Source organism: Gobius niger, assembly GCF_951799975.1.
Source record: "Gobius niger genome assembly, chromosome: 11".
Taxonomy (NCBI): Eukaryota; Metazoa; Chordata; class Actinopteri; order Gobiiformes; family Gobiidae; genus Gobius; species Gobius niger.
Window position 1 is genome coordinate 18633620 of NC_136862.1, and position 22315 is coordinate 18655934.

Consider the following 22315-nt stretch of genomic DNA (forward strand, 5'->3'; position numbering starts at 1 on the left):
CTTTTAAGGATTTTTTTAAAACATTTTTTAAAAACTGAATTTTATTCCATTTTGGCCTTTTTTTAACCTCAGTTTTCTTCAGATTTCCACAGTAAAAGTGGACTTTGTTTCAACAGGGTGATAGAGGGCAGCACTGAGGCCATGGCTGCAGTGAAATTAGTTGCAAACCTCTCAAGGTTTTTTTAAAACATTTTTTTAAAAACTGAATTTTATTCCATTTTGGCCTTTTTTAACCTCAGTTTTCTTCAGATTTCCACAGTAAAAGTGGATTTGGTTTTGGCAGGGCGATAGAGGGCAGCACTGAGGCCATGGCTGCAGTGAAACTAGTTGCAAACCTCTCAAGGATTTTTTTTAAACATTTTTTGAAAAACTGAATTTTATTCCATTTTGGCCTTTTTTAACCTAAGTTTTCTTCAGATTTCCACAGTAAAAGTGGATTTTGTTTTGGCAGGGCAATAGAGGGCAGCACTGAGGCCATGGCTGCAGTGAAATTAGTTGCAAACCTCTTAAGTTTTTTTTTTTATATATTTTTTTAAAAATGATTTTTTTCCATTTTGGCCTTTTTCAACCTCAGTTTTCTTCAGATTTCCACAGTAAAGGTGGATTTTGTTTTGGCAGGGCAATAGAGGGCAGCACTGAGGCCATGGCTGCAGTGAAATTAGTTGCAAACCTCTTAAGGATTTTTTTTAAAGAATTTTTGAAAACCTGAATTTTGTTCCATTTTGGCCTTTTTCTACCTCAGTTTTCTTCATATTTCCACAGTGAAAGTGGACTTGGTTTTGGCAGGGCGATAGAGGGCAGCACTGAGGCCATGTCCGCAGTGAAATTAGTTGCAAACCTCTTAAGGATTTTTTTTAAAGCATTTTTGAAAACCTGAAATTTGTTCCATTTTGGCCTTTTTCAACCTCAGTTTTCTTCAGATTTCCACAGTAAAAGTGGACTTGGTTTTGACAGGGTGATAGAGGGCAGCACTGAGGCCATGTCTGCAGTGAAATTAGTTGCAAACCTCTTAAGGATTTTTTTTTAAGAATTTTTGAAAACCTTAATTTTGTTCCATTTTGGCCTTTTTCAACCTCAGTTTTCTTCAGATTTCCACAGTAAAAGTGGACTTGGTTTTGGCAGGGCGATAGGGGGCAGCACTGAGGCCATGTCCGCAGTGAAATTAGTTGCAAACCTCTTAAGGATTTTTTTTAAAGCATTTTTGAAAACCTGGAATTTGTTCCATTTTGGCCTTTTTCAACCTCAGTTTTCTTCAGATTTCCACAGTAAAAGTGGACTTGGTTTTGACAGGGCGATAGAGGGCAGCACTGAGGCCATGTCTGCAGTGAAATTAGTTGCAAACCTTTTAAGGTTTTTTTTTAAAGCATTTTTGAAAAACTGTTCTTTGTTCCATTTTGGCCTTTTTCAACCTCAGTTTTCTTCAGATTTCCACAGTAAAAGTGGACTTGGTTTCAACAGGGTGATAGAGGGCAGCACTGAGGGCATGGCTGCAGTGAAATTAGTTGCAAACCTCCTAAGAATTTTTTTTTAAGAATTTTTGAAAACCTGAAATTTGTTCCATTTTGGCCTTTTTCAACCTCAGTTTTCTTCATATTTCCACAGTAAAAGTGGACTTTGTTTCAACAGGGTGATAGGGGGCAGCACTGAGGCCATGGCTGCAGTGAAATTAGTTGCAAACCTCTCAAGGATTTTTTTTAAAGAATTTTTGAAAACCTGAAATTTGTTCCATTTTGGCCTTTTTCAACCTCAGTTTTCTTCAGATTTCCACAGTAAAAGTGGACTTGGTTTTGGCAGGGCGATAGGGGGCAGCACTGAGGCCATGTCTGCAGTGAAATTAGTTGCAAACCTCTCAAGGATTTTTTTTAAACATTTTTTGAAAACCTGAATTTTGTTCCCTTTGGAGCGTCCTTGGTGCCCTGTCAAAATGATTATAATATTTATAATCTTTAAATAATAATAATAATAATAACAATAATAATAATAAAACTGCATGAAGTAGGGAATAAAAGACAATGAAGATGAATAGTTCCCTATATTCTCAATACACGCTGGTCATCTGTCCGTGCCGTCACGTGACCACTACTGTGGTAGAAATATGAAGTTATAGCCACCGCGCGCGCGCACACAAACAAACAAACGCGCGCGTGCGCGCAACTCTATTTCCCTAAATTAATGAACACACATCATTAGCTACAAAAGAGTGATGATCACAACTTTATTCATAGCGAAATTACACGGAAAAGGCAAGCTGTACGACGAGGAAATCTGCTATTACCGTAAGTAACCGGCAAAAGGCGCAACATCTTTTCAAGTGTGGGCCACTTTACCGTGGGTCTGGAAGTGGCGGGCCACTTTACCGCAGTTTTTTTTATTATGCAAACTCTAAAGTCTGAAGATACGTTACAATGTTAGAAAATGTTTGCTTTGCTATGATTAAAGAGTGTAATTATAGCTGCACAGGGTCATTGAAGAAATGAGACCCATGGGACTTGGATTTAGGCATAATGTGCTTGCATTATAATGACTTAATACACACTGGGTCTCATGATTGTGATTCCCTTTATTTGGGAAATGTATGAATATTTGCAGACAATATTGGTTAAATTACCTGAATTACCTAGCCTGGCTAACACCAGACTAAAATCACAAGTGATATTTATGATGTTGTGCAGTTCGAAATAATTCGAGCGCACACAGCAGCCTGGCGTTAGCCAGGTTATGAATTACCTGAAATCGTGTTGCTTTCTTCAGGTGGAACAGTGCTATTCGATATGGACTGTACAAAGCTGAATGAATGCACATCTCTCGAAGGAAATCTGTTTGACCTGGTCATATTTAACTTTCCCCACTGTGGAAGAAAGAGTGGAGTTAAAAAGAATAGAGAACTTCTCAAGAACTTCTTCCTCAGGTATGAAATAAATTGATATCTGTGCAATACATTTACCTCGATGTGGCTAAATACTTCTATTTCTATTGTACCGGCCTTTATGTATCTTGTGGCATTGTTTCCCCGTTGTGTTGGGGCAGGAACGTGACTGTGGATAACACTGATCAAAAGGCGGGCTTGGCTTAAGCCTGGATTCAGTGGAAATTACTTTGCATAATATTTTGATTGAACCAATAAGCTCTTTCAGTGAGCGAATGGTGATTCCCAGCTGGTGTACATCCTAGAAACTCTTCCGTTCCTGCTGCTGTGTGCTTTGATAATGAGATCTTTATTTGTGATAGCGATTACCTGTTGATATGATGGGCTGACATTACAAGGTTTGTGGCGCTTAGCAGAGTACATTATGTTGTTATATTTATTGTATGTGGTATGTCTATTGTGATGTCCAAGGCATCTTATTTTCCGTGATAGGAGATTAATAAAGCTACATCTATCTATCTAGTTGTATTCAGGTGTTATCTGAAGATGGGGAGATCCATGTCTCCCTGTGTAATGGGCAGGGAGGTACCCCGGCTGACCAGCCCAAGCGTGAATGGCATAACAGCTGGCAGGTGGCAGCCATGGCAGCAGAAGCACACCTCATCCTTAGTGATGTCCAACCTTTTGAAAGTGAGAAATACCAGAGGTACAAGTGCACTGGATACAGGTAAGAAGTGAAAGTCAGTGCGTGTGTGCGTGCGTGCGTGCGTGTGTGCGTGCGTGCGTGCGTGCGTGCGTGCGTGTGCGTGCATGGGATGGTGTACAGTTGTTTGCTTTCTATGTGCATTTGCATTAACAGAGCAATGATTGCTTTACTGCTCTACAGGAGTCAAGATAAAGGCTTCCATGTGGAAAAGGCTCTGTTGCACGTGTTCACTCGCAGCCTGCCGTATATGTCGCCTCAGAAGCTGACAGTGGAGGAGACTGTTGAAGGGGAAAAGGTCCAGTACCAAATGCCAGCGGAGCTGAGTGATTTTATATTCAGGTATATACTAAACCTAAAGTATTCATGTAGAGGCTTGGGAAGCAGAATAAACGAGTTTTTCTATATTCTTGTGAATTGTTTATAGATAGATTATTCCATAACATGGAATAATCAGACTGTCAGAAAGATGCAATTTTACAGTAAGAAATCCAAATATAAACCGTTGTTCCAATTGTATTATAATTCCAATATTCTAATATTATTCTAATATACCTAATACCCAATGCACTATATGTTGATAATAGAAACACAAACTGTTATTTATATACCTTATGTTTCTCTTTGTTTTTCTTTTTTTCCTAGGGAATTTCTCAACTCAGGTTCAGCCCATCCTGTTAAGATTGTGCAAGACTCTATCCTTGAGGGACTGGCAGAGTTTTGCTCTGTTTCCATGATGCCTGAGACCATCCCTTTTCTACTGAGTGAGAAACAAGTACAGAAATGTGGTGGTGAAATGGACAGTACACAGTGCTATTTGATCCACTCACTTCAAAGAGACTGCAACTCTGAAAGCCATCCCTTAGCTGACAAAAATAAGTGCACAATTTTGCGATCCTACAGTTGGACAGTAAAGGATGATGAAGAGAGCCCGAAGTCTGCAAAGTCCACTGTTAGTCCAGAAAACATGGGCAAAGTCAGATGTAAAAGAGCGGAGCCGCTGAAACCTGCACGATCACTTGATGATGATCCTGAATTAGAAACTGAGCTTTACTTTTTACGTCCATCACTGACTGCTCAACTGAAAGATCTTATTGTTAAACATAAACAGTTTCCTACAGATTCTGAGGAAGAGGCAAAAAGTGAGAGTTCAGAGACATCCAATGCAGAAGAGCATCACTGTGTAAGTAATGGCACTGTGTGTTCACTCCTGGGCATTAGTGGAGTGGTATTTAGAAACGTGCCTATCAACACCTGGGCCCTTCCTGTGTTTCATGAGCTTCTTCTCACTGGTGCTTTTCCGTCCGAACCTGATCCTCTCAAAATGTTTGGTCAGCATTTTGAAAAGTTGTTTGTTTCACATGGAGCCTTACTGACAGCACAGCAAGATGAGCTCTGCCTAATGGTACAACCGATGGGTTTAATTGGTAAAATCTTTGCAGTTAAAGAGGATATAAGCCATAGTTTAATTAATATATGCATTAGCTTAAACCTGGACCTACTTGCTGTGTTGTTGTTTGCAATTCCTGACTGGCGACTTCTTTGGTCACATGATCCTCGTTTTAATAAGCAATTCTCTATTCCGCCTTCTCTAGGAACACCTTTTTGCCCTTTCTCTCTTTTCCCTGAGCATTTCAGGTTTGATATTAGCTTCTGGACAGGGCCCACTTGGGATGAGAAGAAGTTTTATGGCGTGGTCAGAGAGGCAAGCTGTGGCACTGTTCAGCAAGTCAAACTTATCGATACATTCTCACACCCAGACCTGAGCCAGACAAGTTACTGCTACAGACTGGTCTATCATTCACATACAAATGCACTTTCCCATACGCAGGCCCTCCTCTTTCACAAGCGATTGGAAAGTGCACTCTCAGCGTGGCTGCAAGTTACTATTAGGTAACTTTTGTATGTCTATTTCAATAACTGTCTGCAATCTATATATCCTTATTCTTGACGTCAATTTCAATCCTTAGTAAGGGACAAATTTATGTCAAATATTTATGTGACAGACACTATTGGCTATTTATTTATTTATGCTGACATGAGTTGCTAACTTATTCTAGCTGTGCACTCCATGTATGTTGGGCATTATGTTGTAGAAGTTTTTTTTTTATCATCCAGCTGCAATTAAATGTCACATAATAAAAGAGCTTGTCGATAATTCCATGTTTCTATTTGATTTTTTCTTTTTTGTTATTACTGGGAAGTTTTCATTAGGCATTTTCATTCAATGCTCATAAATCCCCTGACATGTTTGCATGTTATGTCTATGCTGACGTCACACATACAGCTTTTCTGTCAGTGCTCGGAGACGACGGAAACTGCCGAAGTGTGGCTCGGAAGTCGGCGCTGCGCCGAGAAACATGGCGGTCAAGGGGCTTCGGCAGCGCACCAGGAGAGGAAGCAAGCAAGATGCAAACAATGTCCCAGCCGATACACGGCAGCCTAAAGAGGAAAAGGGAGGCGAGGACAGTAAAGTCACAGAGGCGACCCGGCAAGAGTGAGTATAAAATGGCAATCGATTGAATGCACCCACTGATGGGCAAAGCTAATGTTAGCACGGTTTGGGACATGTCAACAAAAATGCACCATTCAAACCAATTGTAAAATTTATTGTAAAATTGCATTTAAAAAAATTACAAGACATTCATACAATACTTCCATTATGTGATATTTAATGCATACAGTGGACAACAAAATGAGTCCATTCATAAACCTAATTGTCTGTAGTAATGTTTATCAAAGGACTGTCGCTGTGTTCGTGGCTGAATCATGGGCTCAATGCACTGTCCAGATTAACTGACTGAAATACACTATACATTATGCATTGTTTCACGTCGTTGGTTGGTGACGTGTCATCACCTCGTTGTATGAGGATCAACGCTGAGCTTTTGCTGATGTGACAGTAATCTGTCTAACCTGAAGAGGAACATGTATGCTGCTTTGAGGATAGGACTAGGTCATCACAAAACACACATCATCCTCAGATAATTATTGCATGTAATGTAACTTACTTTATTGAGTCAATAGGAACAGCAGGGTTACTTGTGAACTCATCTAAAAGAAGCACCGATATTCCCTTCCGTTTTCTACACAACACCAGCAGCATTTATTAGATTTTAATTTTGCACAGACATACAAGTGTTTGCAGTAAATCAAAGGAGTAAAACAAATTGTGGATTGACAGTTTTTGTTTTGTTTTGTAGTTCGGTGAGTCGTGGAGGACAGGTTTGGGCACCTGAAGGTTCCACTGCATTTAAATGTCTGCTCTCAGCACGTTTTTGTGCAGCTTTGCTTAGCAACATCTCTGACTGTGATGAAACCTTCAACTACTGGGAGCCTGTAAGTGGACATTTCACATATACAACGTATGATATCATTTTTGCTTGCCATTGGACTCATTTGTGATTATCTTTGACAGATGCACTTCCTCCTCTATGGAACAGGGATGCAGACATGGGAGTATTCTCCACTTTATGCTATCAGATCCTATGCTTATTTATGGTTGCATGCTCTTCCTGCTTGTTTACATGCACATGTTCTACAAACAAACAAGGTCAGTCACAACGAAATTCTGATACAATGTATTATTGACCACAGACTCATTTGAAAATCCCATATTTGTATTTATTAAACAGTCTATTGCCTTCCATTGCAGGTGTTGGTGTTCTACTTTGTACGGTGTGTCTTAGCCTTTTCTTGCTGTGTCTGCGAGCTCTATTTTTACAAGTGAGTTAGCCATTTGCTGTACTATTCAGACTAAATAAAAGCATAGCAATTATAAACGGCAAACATGAATACGTTTATAAAATACTGTTTAAATTAAATAAATAATAACCTGTTTGTTGGACACAGGGCAGTTTGTAAGAAGTTTGGTTTGCATGTTGGTCGCCTGATGTTGGCTTTCCTCGTCTTGAGCACTGGCATGTTTTGCTCATCTGCAGGTTGGTTATATTCAGATTGCCTCTGTTTCGTGATCATACAGTATTTACTGATTCATTTTGACAGTTGGTCTTGAGCTATATCTATGTATTAGCGGTTGTTTCTGTGATGCCGTAGTACAGATTTTACATTGGACTTTTGCTTTGATATGCATCTCACCAGTATTGCATGATATTTATGCATTATCTTATATGAACACATTTTCTTTTATTATTACAGCATTCTTGCCCTCCTCCTTCTGCATGTACACTACACTGGTGGCCATGACTGGATGGTTTCAGGATTCGACTCCTCTGGCTGTTTTTGGTGTGGCGGCTGGAGCTATTGTTGGATGGCCATTCTCTGCCTTGATTGGGTAAATATACGTTTTCCATGTTTTTCTTCCAGAATTTAAAGTAGTAGTCTTTTTAATAAATATATTTTCTCTGTTTGTATTCAATAGTTTACCAATTGCATTTGATTTACTGCTCTTGAGGAGACAGTGGAAGAGTTTTATTACCTGGTCTGCTATTGCTTTATTGTTGCTTGTGGTAAGAATTTACATATCCTGAAGATCATCTTTTATGCTTGAAATAGTGGATAATCACACATGACCAAAGTGAAATTTATAACTATCGTCATTGGTTAGGTAACTAACTAACTACCAGACTATAAACATTTTATTTTTCACATTTTAATGTATTTGTTTCTGTCAATTTTTTTTTAGATACCTTTGGTGGCGGTGGATTCATTCTTTTATGGCAAGCTGGTTGTTGCACCCCTCAACATTTTGTTGTATAATGTGTTTACACCACATGGGCCTGATCTGTATGGTAAAATCTGCCATTGTTATATTTATTTTATATGCAATTGAATATTTTAAAGTTGAAAAATGTGATTTGTTTTTAGGTACTGAACCGTGGCCTTTCTACTTTATAAATGGATTCCTGAACTTTAACCTGGTGTTTGCTCTGGCTCTGTTTTCTCTGCCACTCACTGCCCTCATGGAGACATTATTGCACAGATTTAATGGTGAGGACCCTACAGTTGACAAATCACAATTGTATATGTATTTGCTTCAAACTCAACACTTTTTCAAAGACTTGTAAACAATGAACTCAAAAAAAGTTATCTCTATTTTTATCTTATACCATTTTGAATTTATTTGACATGCAGTGCAAAATCTGGGGCGCCCGTACTGGCTGACTCTGTCTCCAATGTATTTGTGGATGTTGGTTTTCTTCACCAGACCTCACAAAGAGGAGCGCTTTCTCTTCCCCATCTACCCGCTCATCTGCCTCAGTGGAGCAGTTGCCCTGTCTTCTCTTCAGGTGTTTTCTTTTTTTTCCCTTTTAAAATCATCCAAATTGTCTTCTTTGGTTGATGTTATGCGCATTTCAACAATTTGTTTTTGCGACAGAAATGCTACCACTTCCTGTTTCAGCGTTATCGATTAGAGCATTACACCGTCTCTTCAAACTGGCTAGCCTTAAGTGCAGTTATGGTCTTTGCGGTGCTCTCCCTGTCTCGATCCGTGGCTCTCTTTAGAGGTGAGTGCATACCATTAAATTTACTTTGTCTCAGGTTGTTAATGTAACTATTGATTATGACTGAGATGTAATTTTGTTTTTTGTCCACAGCTTATCATGCCCCTCTAGACTTGTATCCAGAGTTTCATCGCATTGCAAAAGACCCCTCTCTCCACTCAGTTCCCGAAGGTCGGCCTGTGAGCGTGTGTGTGGGCAAAGAGTGGTACCGCTTTCCCAGCAGTTTCCTTTTACCGAACAAGTCAGTGTCCAGTGTTAAATATATGAACTCACTAAAATCCGTACTCAGACATTTTAAGCCACATTTTGTCACTTTAAAAGAAATGATAGCCATAATAATTTCTCTGTTCATTTATATTTCGTAATTTGATATGAGCAGTTAGGGCTGAAATAGACTTCCAAATGGTGTGATTGACTTTCCTCTTCCTTTTTCTAACTTCAGTTGGCAGCTGCACTTCATTCAATCAGAGTTTAAGGGGCAGCTTCCTCAGCCGTATTCGCCTGGTACTTCTGCAACACAAATGATCCCGGCAAATATGAACGACCAGAATCTGGAGGAGCCATCCAGATATGTATGCGCCTCCTTTATTGATAATCATGCAATGTAACATTCGACCTTGTAGATAGAATAAAACGCCAGCATGCGTTTCATCATAAACTGGCAAAAATGCTTAAAGGGGGCCTATTATGCAAAATCGACTTTTTCAAGCTTTACATCATGTTATTAAGTCATTCCCTCATTAAAACCATGCCTGAAGTGTTGCCTTGGCACATTCACGTATTTTCGAGTAATCTGTAGAAACTCTGATGGCAGCCATTTTAGGGATAAAACGCCTGATTCCTTCAGGAAACGCCCTCGACCTCCAGGATACGCCTCCGACCTTTCGTCACCAGCCGAGTAACCAACCACTGCTCCTCAGCAGAACCCCCTCCCCGCAGTGTCTAGCCCTAAAATGTAAACAGAGTCATCATGGATGATTAGCTTCATGTGTTGTGAACCGGAGCCACAGCAGACTTTTACAAAGACACATCAGTGTTTCTGTTACCGAAACACCCAGGATTAAAACCGGTGACAAGAACACTTATTTCAGTGTCTGGTTCTGCGCTGGGCCTTGATGATGCACAGAGCCTCCGGAGAAAGCTAATGCTAAGCTAAACCTCGAGTCATCACGTGAAAACGAGAAATATGCACAAATAAAGTCAATAAAACCACCACACACATAAAGAACCGTTTAACAATGATCACACACGGAGCCAGGCTTGTTGATTTGGAAGTTTATTGCTCACATTTCATCTACAATGGGTCATAGCCGAGTGGTTTTCTTCCGGAGCTAACAAGCTAGCCGCGACAAGCTAACGGGAAAATTCACTGAATACAAGCATATTATGCATTGAAAACGTCACTAAAACAGGCAACTGCTTGCAGCAGCCTTTATGATGATCACACACGGAGCCTGGCTTGTTGATTGTGTAGTTTATTGCTCACATTTCATCTACAGTGAGTCGTAGCCGAGTGGTTTCTCTCGGAGCTAAGGCACTATTAGCCGCGACAAGCTAACAACCTTCACCTTCACAACATTCATTGAAAACAGGCAGCATATTATGCACAAATAACGTCAATAAAGCAGCAACTACTCGAAGCAGCCTTTACGATGATCACACAATGAGCCTGGCTTTACACATTTGTGGTTTATTACAGACTTTTCATCAACAATGAGCTGTAGTCGATTATAACAAGCTAACGGGGTAACCTCGAAAAACCATTGTCCACCTGCACAGATAATGTCCGTCTTTGAATCGTATGGGCTCCTGCAGATCCTGGTGTCGTCCATGGGGGTATAGTTAGAGATCCATAGGGCATGGCAGATGCAAAGAGATAACCTCCAAACAGCAGTTATTTTTCAGGCAAGAGCCCCTTCCAAGCGTCCGGTGTGGAAGGTTCGTCTTCAAATCATATCCTGTGTGGCCATTGTTCACAAAGTGATAAACAGTAGGTCCTTTCCAACAATAAAAATTAAAATGCACCGATCGTAGTTTCAATACTGTACGCAGACAACGAGCGGAGTGTTGTTGTGATGCCACAGACAGCGTGTGGAGGGGGCGTGTCGGAAAGGGTCAGAGGTTTTTAAAGAGACAGGGGCCTATTTCAAGTCATTTGCTAACGCCATTTTGAAAGAGCAATTTTATACAAGGCAGTTATTCTAATTTACTGCATTGACAGACCAACAGAAGGTTTCGTCATCATTGTAGTGTCCTATAGACTGGTGCTATGTGGCTGAAAAAAGCATAATACCCCCTCTTTAAACGAAATACACACCTTTTTATTGTGAACGAGCTCACCTCTCCTCAGACCTGGCTCGTTTCCATGGTGATGGAGTGGACCGGGTGGATGATAAGGATAAGAATAAGAGGCTGAGTAATGTTGAAGGGTTGGGACATGAACCAAATGGTGCCTTTACAGTAATGATGTCGCTTTGCTTTGACTACATGAGCTTTAAAAACATTAGAAATTATGGCATTATTCACTGCAATACTTTGATAACGAACTGAAAAATAACATTGTCGGCATTTGAACATTTGGAGCACATTTAGCATTTGGTCGTTAATTTTACAGCAGTTTTATGGCATTGGGTGGCCGGAGGGGCCGATGGCGCAGACTGGTTGCCTCGCTTCCGTCAGTGTACCCCAGGGCAGCTGTGCCTACAATAATAGCTTATACCATCAAGTATGGAGTCTGAAGCATCTTTGAGTATCCAGAAAAGCGTTATATAAAACCAATGCGTTATTATTATTATTATTATTATTATTATTATTATTATTATTATTATTATTATTATATTTCTGTCCTCATCCTTTTGTGAATCGAACCACACAGGCAACAAGGCCAACCTTTGCATCCCAAACTAATCACCATTCTTGTGTTAACCATTGTTTTGTTCTTTACATAATTTATATTGACCACTGCAGACTGGGACCACGTCTAAGAGCAGCAGTTTTGGAGAAACGCTGTCAAACTTGTGGAGGTTGTGCACATATTTTATTTCACTTTTGGCATAATGTGCACTTTTTATTTTGGCAGGTGGATTTGAGACAGTGCCACTACTTGGTTGACTTGGACCTTGAAGAAGAAACCTCCCTTGAGCCACGCTATTCATCCAAAGAAGAGTGGAACATTATTGCTTATAAGCCATTCTTACAAGCATCAAGGTATTTTTAAACAATGGCTGCTACACCACACATCAGTCTGTTACGTGACTGTTTTTATCAATGCATTTTTGTTCTCCAGGTCGTCTTCTATCTTTAGAGCCTTTTACATTCCCTTCATATCAGATCACCACACCATCTACAGACGATATGTCATTTTGAAACCTCGGCGGCAAAAGCAGAGTCGTAAGCGTAGCCATGGCTGATGGTTGCCAACTTTCTCTGAAAACAGCTGATAATTGTGTGTCAAATTGTGTGTGTATGTGTGGATGGGCATGTCCATGTCTATAAATGTTTACCCTTTAAGAACATACAGTACAAGTCTGCTGTGGGCTTGTGTATGCGCGCTCATTCAGTGTGAAAGTTTGCGGATGAATCTTTTACAGCGAGGCAGGTAACAAAAGTACATTGATCTGAGGACAATACACTATGAAATTGAACTTGAAGTTGTACATTTATTTTTCACTTCTGAAGGTTTTTTGTTGCTGTACTTATCTGTAAATATGTGTTTTTGCTGAGTGACCAAATCTCTGAGAGCATGATTAATTTAATAATTTAAGTTAATAAAACAGATTTCACTCTGGCTTTACGGGAAACCTCTTTTTTTAAGATGGCGTAAGATACTGTTGATATTTTGCAATCTCACAAACATGACCTACGGTATCTGTTGCCTGGTCAGACAGTCAACAGCACTCGCTCCTCCTGTTCTTTAGAGTTCCTTGATGTGACGTCAGCATGTTTAAATCGCATATTGGTTTAGATAACAATTGCAGTGATTTAATTTAAATTACAAACAAATATTTCTTACAGTATTACATTTTTTGTTCTGGTCTCCGAGATTATCATCAGTCAGAAAGCAGGATGAGGTCCACTCTTTGGTTTGCCAACATTTATGGCTAAACCAGTTTGGTAATGAACATAAAGGGACATATCCCACTTCCACAATGCCAGCTTCGCACTCCAATCAAGTCCTGTTTAGTGCTAGAGCAGGCTTTCAGGAGTAGCTCAAATGTCTGTTCATGTAACTTAAGACAAGCTAAGGTCAGTTGTAGCTCTAGTGCCTGAAATGTGACTTCTTCGTTTTTTAATCATGCAGCCACTAGGAGTCACAAGCTGCACACTTGAATTAATGGAAAGGTTTCAGTCTGGAATGGACTCCGCTAAACCTTGGTAAATGCAAATTACTGCACCTGGAAGGCAGAAAGAAAGCTTGTTTTAAATACTTTAATTTGTAGTTTCTGTAACAAACATACAAACTCACATCAGAGATTTCAAGGCATTTAAACATTCAAATATACATTAGGGGTTGTTTTTACAGTCAGTGTCATGCCGTTGTCAGGCTGCAGGTGCACTAAACAGCTGCATTAACCTCTTACCTCACTCTACATTTAACTCTTACAGACAAAATAAGTAAATAATGATGACGACATATTAAGGCAAATTCCTTGAAGGCGTATTGTGGCATGTGCGCCATTTAGAGGTAGCAAGTAAAAACATCTGAAGTGGAAAGAAAAAAAGAATTCAGGCACAGATACAAAGCTTACACACCTCAATTTGATCCAATCAAGCAAAAGCAACATACCAAGGCCATGCAAACAGACTGCCCCTCTTTAGGAATCAGTCTCATATCAACAGTTAAACAGCCCCGGTGATTGTTCAGGCCAGAAAATGACACACATGTTTTATATTAAATAAATATCAATATAAATGATACTATACATGTTATATCTTACATGTAGATCAACAGACCATTTACATATGTCACAAAAATGTCAGCGATTACTTCAGTCAGAAACATTATAACCTCCTGCCAATTCATAGTGGACTTAATGCAGCACTGTGTTTGAAAAACTGTCATGCACTGCACTGATTTTGTATCAAAACCAGTAAAACATGCAGCCCAAGTGCATCACCTGTTCTTTTTGGGAACTCTTTACTAGAGCTTCAAATTCAGAGATGGTTTAACCCAATTCTGTAGTTTGTAAGATCTTCACAAGATTACTCCTGTTTTATTTTTATTATTTTTTTCGCTTTTGGTGCCGTGATGGCTGAGTGATTGGTGCTCATGTTTCAAAGCAAGAAGTTCCTGAGTGTGATTCCCGGACTATGTGGGCGTTTCTGAGTGGAGTTGGCATGTTCTCCAAAGCATCCAATCTGGAGATGGCCCCCCGGGCGCTTCCAAATGCGCAGTTTCTGTCTAATATGGTAAAAGTAACGCACATCCTCACAAGTGCCATGTGGTCTGTGGTATTCAGAACTCAGAGGTCATAATGTTATCCCTGATGAGTAAATAGCCTATAGAATCTTTTTTTTTTTTACCATTGGTTTGACTTTCTCACATGGTTTCGACATAGTTTCAGAAAAATGAGTTGCTGTGAGATCTAATAGTTCTCTCGGTTGATCCAGTCCAGGTATCTCCTCCCACTATCTAAATTCAGTCCACTTCGATAGTCCACGTTTGCCTGGTAGGATTTGCGCCGCCCATAAGTGCCCAGGCTGCTCTGGAAAGTGTCCTCCTTGCCGTTGTTGACGTACGTTTGATACAAGTCGGCCTTCACAATAGGAGGCCTGAGTTTCGGGTCAAAGAGACTTGTGTCATACATGTCGGGGTCAACATACACGCCGCTGCTGTAGTGCTCACTTTTGGTTGTGCGACGCCCTAAGCTCCTGTCGTAAAATTCCCTGTGGCCCGCGGGACGCCCCAGGCTGCTTCCGTTTAGGCCGATGTCTCTCTTGGCGGGACGGCCCAGACTGTTATCATATAAGTTGCCACGACGCCCCAGGCTGAGGTCATTGAGGTCAAAGTTCAGGAAGCAACTCTCTGTACTGGCTAGTGTAACAAAGCCGCTCTCTGTGTCCCGACCGCCCAAGTTATCGTAGTCTCCGGTGGGAGTGTCGGGGGAAGAGCCTAAGAAAGAGGTGTTTTTGGTGTGTGGACGGGTGGACGCCAGGTCGTCTTCCTTCTGGGCCCGAATGACATTGTAGACATTGCCCGAAGCAGGACTTGGACAGAGGCCTGGCTCAGTCTGGCACACTTCGGACTTCTGCTGCGTCCTCCTTTCAAATACAATGAGAATATTAATATTCTGCAAATAAGTGTGTAACAATAAAACTATTTTCTAGTGTTATTTAAGGTCTAAGGTCTTCTACAGTTTTATATTTAAATTAAATTAGAATACAATGTATTCAATCCATTGCTCTCTATTTGTTTTTGTTTGTCTTACACAGAAGATAGTCTGAACCAAATGCACACTTCCTTAAAGTGCATGTGACAGGTTTTAATGCTTTTGAAAATATGACTTATTTAGATGGATGACATCAGTTGCAAGTTCATCAGTTGCATAAATATAATTTTTATTTCAGTGAAGCAGCAATATTTGAATGAAGAAATGTTGGGCAGAAAAGTTATTTTATTTGAATTTTTAAGCTGCTGACAGGAAGTTTCATAGATGAAGGTAAAGTTCCATAGCAATTTGACAAATTTCCCATTGACTTAACATGGTTGGTATGGCAACAGTTTAAAGTTGTTCGCCTTGATCTATGTCACTTCCTGTCAGTGTCCAATAAGTTTATATAAAACTATAAACAACACCAAAACGCCCAAGCTAAAGAATGCTGGGTACAATCTTTGGAAAAATCCAAAATATAATTGTGTTAACTATGTTTTGGCAAAGATCGTGTCTAATGTGTAATATGCACTTTAAAGGCCCAATGCTTGATTATCATATCGCTAAGAATTAAGGGACTAGCAGCAATTGTAAACCAGTGGAGATTTTAAAAGTTAAAATACTGGAGTTATTGTTCACATTAAAACACTTGGACACCACAGTGTGTTAGATGTGTTTACCAGCAGTAACTCGACAGCTTGTTCCACGGCTACTTTCTCCACTTTTTATACTGTTTTCAGCTAATGCTAGTCAATGGAAATGTATGCTAACAGCTGCAAAGATGGCGGATCTCCATGGCAACAGTGGAATTTTCCGAACTCTTTTGGGCCTTTAAAAATTGAACATTTGTCATTTATTGGATACTTTAATAGACGCTTGAGAACTCCAGAAAAAAAGCTACAATGTGGCAGTGTGTTGCCATAGATACTAATCTTCAAGGGATGTCGATGTAAATTATCTATAGTCGCTTTGCTAATTTGTTTCTGTAGATTAGACCTGCCTCACCTTCTGCCAAACATTTTGAAACAGCAGACTCCCATCACTGTAAGGAACAGCAGAATCAAAGGGATGGTGGGAATAATGACGTAAACCAGATTCAGAGCTAAAAAATAAAACAAACAAACAGAAGATCATGTCCAGTTGTGTTAAAAATTCAATAAACACAAATACAGCTGACAAATTAAATTGGGGCAAACCTGTATTTTGGTTACTGTTGCGCTCACTTGGAGTCCAGGGTAACACAGACCCCACAACATCTGAAATGAAATAACACTGCATTATATTTGATCATAAATACTCCTTGTTTCTTCATCTGACTAATTTGAATGTACCTGATTGTGTGACGTTGGGCGAAGGAGTCACATCAAATTTTTGCTCTGTAAAAAAAAAAAAAAAAAAAGTGTATCCTTGACAGTGACTGTAGGGACCAGCAGAGAAAACAAAGGAAGACATCAACGGTGCAACATTTCTGTCCAATGGGCAATTTAGATGAACCCTTATATGGAAAAGCTGGTGAGGGCCATAGAGATTAGAGAACACAGTATCTACGCAGGTTACATGAGAGATACAGGAGGGAGGAGGATGAAACTACATTGGCTTCACTAAGAAGCACTAACCAGTCTGCCACTATTGAGCATTTAGGTTTGCATTCTGTACCTGAAGTGTACTTGCAGATGAAGTTGTTCTTGGTCTCACAGTTGTCGTCGTTCCACTGAAACATATAGAGTCCTCCCAGTCCCGGGGGAGCGGAAGGCTGGTGGTACATGACCACACACACCTCGTATCCACACGAGGGCTCATCCCAGTGCCAGTTTCTGAAAATACAACCACAGTAAACAATGAGACAACAACACATCGTATTTCATTAACCACTTAACCCCCCACTTTAACCGAATGCATTGTCTCCAGTTCAGTTTTACTCAAATCTAAAAGCGTCTTGACTGGAGCTGACAGCCTATAGACCAGGGTAGTGCCTCATTTGAAAGCTGTGACCTACAAAACTCATCTATCTTTCTCCGCATTGTCGTCATCTTTTTCACCACTTTTTTCTTTGTCGCCTTTTGTCACTTTCTGTTGGGCTCGTCTTCTTTTTGTCGCTTTTTTGACACGTTTTTCCAAGAAGCTTTTAGATTTGGCTGAAGTCGAACTGGAGAAAATATGCTCGGTTCAGGTGGAAGAGTTCTAAATGAAAGAAGCTGTTGTCCAAGAAGCTTTGAGTCTTGGGCGGGGTACAATAGTGGATAGTATAGCATACTGGTAATATAGAGCCTAACCAAAGCTTTACGGGGGTCCTCAGAACTTCTAAAATAGATAAAATCCAAATAGAATCCATACTATTGTGATATGATAATCATGGGCATATTAATACAGCAGTTTAAATAGGCTGTTATTTTAGTAGCCTACTTACCATTGAAATCGTTAATTTAACTTTACCTTTGGCAGGTTGAAAAAGGATACTGATGAAATATGGGTAACTGAGAGGACCCACCGAAGAGTACAACACAGTAATCAATTAAATGTAGTGGGCACAACTTTTTAAGTCTAAGCCAAGCGTAGAACAATATCTGGGCCTATACGTCACTTCTCAATTGTGTCTATATTATACAGTATATCACATTTCAGAATTAGGCTACATCAAAGAGGATATCAAGTTGGAGAGAGAGAGAGAGAGAGAGACAGAGAGAGAGACTGCAGTAAGAGATACATTTCCTCCGTCAATACCTGTACGTGGACTTGCTCCCGTCCTGCCAGTAGTACTGAGGCGAACAGTCCGTGCTGCTATCCCCATCCCCGTGGTTCCTCCTCAGCCCTATCCAGAAGTCTCCATCGGTGGGCCGGAGCTCCGTTATGAGCTGCTCTATGATCTTTTGCTCAGCCTCGGACTCCACGCTCAACAGCTGGCCCCCGTCCCGTCTGCAGGCGTGCTCGGCCTCCACGAAGTTCAGCCGCCGGCGCAGCTCAGAGAAGTATGCCAGCTTGTAGCACGGCTTCCCCTTTCCAGCTTTACACACGCGCTGCCCTGGAAATAAACTTTTGTTACACCAGCGGAGGCGTATACTGTTGCATAGATTTGGATAACTCACCTCTGGCTTCAAAGATGTCCGCTTTGAGCCCCACATCCAGAGGAATAAGAGGAGAAAAACACAAAAGAACCATGGTGAGGAAATGAGGATTTAAATGAGGATTTAATCTCTTGATTAAGCCATGCCAGATAATCTTCATGCAGCAGGCGCATATAACATAAGATAACATAACATAAGATAAGATAGGACTTTAATGATCTCACAATGGAGAAATATAGGCCTAGGTGGATATGCCCCAGAGACTAAAATTATGCCCACATATGTTTGAACTTGAACTGGCTACACTGTAAAAACACAGGGTCAGTAGGCCACCACAAGTTGCAGACAATTTCATTTTAATTAGATCATCCTGCCTCTAGCGTTACGCACAGTGACTCAGGAACACAGTCGGGTTTAGGCCACTCAGTTACATAAGTAGCCTTTTGAAGTAGCAATACTTTTGCAAGTATTTCTTTCATACAATCCTACTTTTTACGTCTACTTGTGTAATTTAAAAAATATCTGATTTCTGACTTTTTGACATATAAAATAGATGCATTTCTGTTTTGTTTATTTAATTCTTCACAGTGATATCTTAATATTTTTTATGGTATTTACATTTGATTATTATTATGAAAGTATTTCATTGGTATATACACACACAATAGTGATATAAACACAAATCAAACAAAAACAGAAGAAAACACAATTAAAATGTTAAACGATAAATCAATGATGACCACAAGTATGACTTCAAAAAGTTTGGAAACAACTGCTTTACGGGATTTTACCTCTTCCCCGCTGCCCTAGCAAGTTTCCCCCAGTTTGGCTTAACCCAAATCTAGAAGCTTCTTGACTGGAGTCTACCGACTATAAGCCAGTGTAACATCTCATTTGAAAGCTAAGACCTACAGAATGTTTATGGTGCGGAGTGGCCGCGTTTTTGTCAAATTCTTGTTGTGTTTTCGTCTCTTTTGTTGTGTTTTCATCACTTTTTTTTGTCATTTTTTTGTTGCATTTTCGTCACTTTTTTCTGGCTTTCTTGTGGCATTTGTGTTGCTTTGACACTTTTTTGTTGCATTTTCATCCTCGATTTCGTTGTTATTTTGACGCTTTTTGTCAAAAAGCTTTTAGATTTGAGTAATGCTAAACTGGAGAAAATGTGCCCGGTTCAGGTGGGGGTTAAGTGATTGATTATTATAGCCTAACCATAGAGTCTTTTTAGCAAATCAGACTATTAGAAAACACATTTTCAACAATGCTAAAGGATGTAAAGACGGGCTGTTTAGGACTAGAATATAAACCAATTAAACACTTCCTGTTTTCCGTACAATAATCTGTAAAGGTATTGCAGTGGTTCTCAACTGGTGGGTCGGGATCCAAAAGTGGGTCACGGAACTGTTTTCAGTGGGCCGCGAGCCATTGGCAGAAAACTTTTTTTTATGTACTGTAAAAGCATAGAAATACTACCTGTGTCTATTGAAATTACAGTTTTCTTTTTTTTCCCATCATAATTGCAGCTTTTTTGGCTCATTCAACAATTATTGGTGTGAAAAATGCAGGATTTTACATTATACCAAAGGAAGTCTTGTCCTCCCACGGTGATGGTGGGTCCTGACGCCATACCAGTTGAGAACCAATGGCCTATTGTATTTGATAATAAATATTAAACTTTTCCAATAGCATGTGATTATTTGTGACTTACCTGTGATGAGACTTGTAGCTCCAGATAGGTTGAAACAATACAAAAACCAAAAGAGAGTAAACGTGGTCAAGAGGTCCATATTTGAAAAGTCTCTTCAGAACTTCTTTAGATCATCCTGCTCATGTTCAACTAACAAAACCTAAATAATAAAAGCTCCACCAGCTCAGATAGACCTATTGACAAATGACACCCGGCAGCGCATACTCTGCGGTCAGGAAAAGTGAGTGGGAGATGGAAGGAGGAGCGTTAGGAGAATAAGAAAAATGTGCGTGTTTGGGCGGGGGGCAGTAATCTGTTAAGAGCAGCCTTAATGATTGGGGCAGGAGGCTGCATCGATCGCGGGACATCTAATCCTGCAAGTGCTTCTCATTGTAAACGCTGACAAGAAGCAGATTTCTCCCCTGCCTTTATTGCTTAAGCTTCAGGATATTATCATTACAAAAGTATTACATGAAAATGATCCCCCCCTAACGTGATCAAAGGTGTTTTAAAATATTTGCCTAAGAGCGCAGCCTTGCATCTTTATTGAGTTTAGGACTAAGCGAGAGAACTTCATGTGGACAGTGGACAAGAGTGCAGTGTCATTTGAAGCACAAAAAACATCTTGTTGCTCTGGATTTGACTAAAATCAAACCGCCAATGCCAGTGTGCACAGGTGAATCTAGATTACAATTGATTAAAAGTAACAGGGTTGTCAATATGTTTGTACAGATGCATGCTTACTAAACCCTGACATCACTATTTGCAATGTATCATGAGGTCATTCGACAAAACACAACTCTCAAGACAAATAGCTCATGTCAATGCATCATGAGATCCATCCACTTAAAAAGATAATAATGCCGCTATAAATTCACATCGGTGACTGCTCGATAAATATCTCATACACCAATCAATGTAACCAATTATTATGGCCACCTGCCACAAACAAACAGAAACAGTATTGATACAACATTTTCAGCAATAATTCATCTTAGGCCAATGGGCCAGCGTTCTCTCACGTCCATGTTCATTGCTATCGGTTCACTAAAGTTCTTTCCTTAAAGCAGTCGTTCTCAGACTGTGGCACATGGGCTCCTTTAGACTTCATTTATTTTAATTGGAGACATTTAATTTGTGGTTTAGGTATGCATTTACAGTAATTCTTTCTGGTTTAGACATGGTATAAACCCATCTTAGACATAATTTAGTCCAATCTAGATCTATTTAAGACCTAATTTAGATCCGGTTTAGGCTTAATTTGATCTAAGCCTAGTGATACTTGGAAGGTCAATTGTTTTATGAGAAGGTACTTGTTCTGATGGTTGAAACCACTGTCATAGATAATAGCACTATAGTGTCCACTGGGCTGCATGATAATCAATAACTGTTTTAAACATTGCAATAATAAAAATTAATAACAATTTGAACACAGTATATGTTTGACAAAATTGTAAGCAGTTTGTATAATTGTGTCAAACCAAGACAAAATTGGGACCAAAGCAAGGCTAAAATTTAACAAAATGTATTTAAGATTAAGGCTGTCACTGTTTTAGCAAAAACTTTGTGATTTAGCAATATAATGTGGCTTCTTTGCGATATGGACATTCCTCACTCAATATGGCGGTAAATGGTGAAATGGTAAGTGGACTCAACTTATATAGCGCTTGTCTACCTTCATCAGGCCCAAAGCGCTTTACTGTAAGGAACCAGTCACCCATTCACACTCTCATTCATACACCACTATGCACAGACACTGGTAATATATTGTCCAGCCCTACTTTACACTGCAACCACATAACAGCTGCAGTTAAGACAATGCTCCCATTCAGTGGCGTAGTCATCATGATTAAACCATTAAAAAAATAGCGTTAAGTGTTAATAGTCTTTCAATCTTTACATCTTGAGCCAGGTTTGCTCTGGAGTACCTTGTGGATCTGCCTATTGTACCTGTGTGAGGTCAATGGGAAAAACAGAGAACACGGGGTAAACCCACCCAGACTATGGCAGCAGATGCAAACTGCTGGACGGCCCCACACGGTCCATGACTTGAACCCAGAAACTTCTTGCTGTGAGGTGAGAGCACTAACCACTCAGTCACTCGAACACTAATTCAAAACCCTTATACTTGTGAAACCCCAGGCTATCAATTTGACCAATGAGA

At 40.0% G+C, this 22315-nt stretch overlaps 3 protein-coding genes across 4 annotated transcripts in view; 2 read left to right on the forward strand and 1 right to left on the reverse strand.

Annotated features, from left to right (window-relative positions):
• The window catches only part of fdxacb1 (ferredoxin-fold anticodon binding domain containing 1), a 13900-nt gene extending 8253 nt beyond the window's left edge, over nt 1–5647 (forward strand). Inside the window, exons 2-5 of the mRNA XM_079566615.1 lie at nt 2752–2908; nt 3390–3593; nt 3753–3911; nt 4215–5647. Of these exons, the coding sequence (XP_079422741.1) occupies nt 2752–2908; nt 3390–3593; nt 3753–3911; nt 4215–5466 (1772 nt within the window). The 3' untranslated portion in view covers nt 5467–5647. The remainder of the gene's footprint in view (nt 1–2751; nt 2909–3389; nt 3594–3752; nt 3912–4214) is intronic.
• A 235-nt stretch (nt 5648–5882) lies between these two features.
• alg9 (ALG9 alpha-1,2-mannosyltransferase) lies at nt 5883–13029 on the forward strand. The gene is made up of 15 exons (XM_079566618.1): nt 5883–6066; nt 6773–6908; nt 6988–7122; nt 7225–7295; nt 7422–7510; nt 7728–7863; nt 7951–8038; nt 8215–8320; nt 8397–8519; nt 8664–8818; nt 8908–9037; nt 9128–9275; nt 9477–9606; nt 12114–12241; nt 12321–13029. Exons 1-15 carry the CDS (start codon nt 5930–5932, stop codon nt 12442–12444), a joined length of 1836 nt encoding a protein of 611 aa, XP_079422744.1. The 5' UTR covers nt 5883–5929; the 3' UTR covers nt 12445–13029.
• A 459-nt stretch (nt 13030–13488) lies between these two features.
• On the reverse strand, nt 13489–20373 carry layna (layilin a). Of its 2 annotated transcripts, XM_079566624.1 has the most exons (8): nt 20173–20373; nt 18489–18509; nt 18127–18424; nt 17062–17219; nt 16737–16781; nt 16602–16661; nt 16411–16507; nt 13489–15295 (listed from the first exon to the last, which is right to left on the reverse strand). In XM_079566624.1, the coding sequence occupies exons 1-8, from the start codon at nt 20249–20251 to the stop codon at nt 14620–14622; spliced, it is 1434 nt and encodes a 477-aa protein (XP_079422750.1). In that variant the 5' UTR covers nt 20252–20373; the 3' UTR covers nt 13489–14619. The 2 variants fall into 2 exon arrangements, with proteins under 2 accessions (XP_079422750.1, XP_079422751.1); XM_079566625.1 differs by lacking the exon at nt 18489–18509.
• Between the last annotated feature and the right edge of the window lie 1942 nt (nt 20374–22315).

Coding starts and splice junctions, on each gene's coding strand:
- alg9 (XM_079566618.1), top strand. CDS start 5,930: ATGGCGGTCAAGGGGCTTCGGCAGCGCACCAGGAGAGGAAGCAAGCAA. Junction 8,039..8,214: donor TTGCTTTATTGTTGCTTGTG/GTAAGAATTTAC, acceptor ATTTTTTTTTAG/ATACCTTTGGTGGCGGTGGA. Junction 9,607..12,113: donor TGGAGGAGCCATCCAGATAT/GTATGCGCCTCC, acceptor TTATTTTGGCAG/GTGGATTTGAGACAGTGCCA.
- layna (XM_079566624.1), bottom strand. CDS start 20,251: ATGGACCTCTTGACCACGTTTACTCTCTTTTGGTTTTTGTATTGTTTC. Junction 16,782..17,061: donor CATCTGCAAGTACACTTCAG/GTACAGAATGCA, acceptor TTTTTTTTACAG/AGCAAAAATTTGATGTGACT. Junction 15,296..16,410: donor TTCAAAATGTTTGGCAGAAG/GTGAGGCAGGTC, acceptor TGTATTTGAAAG/GAGGACGCAGCAGAAGTCCG.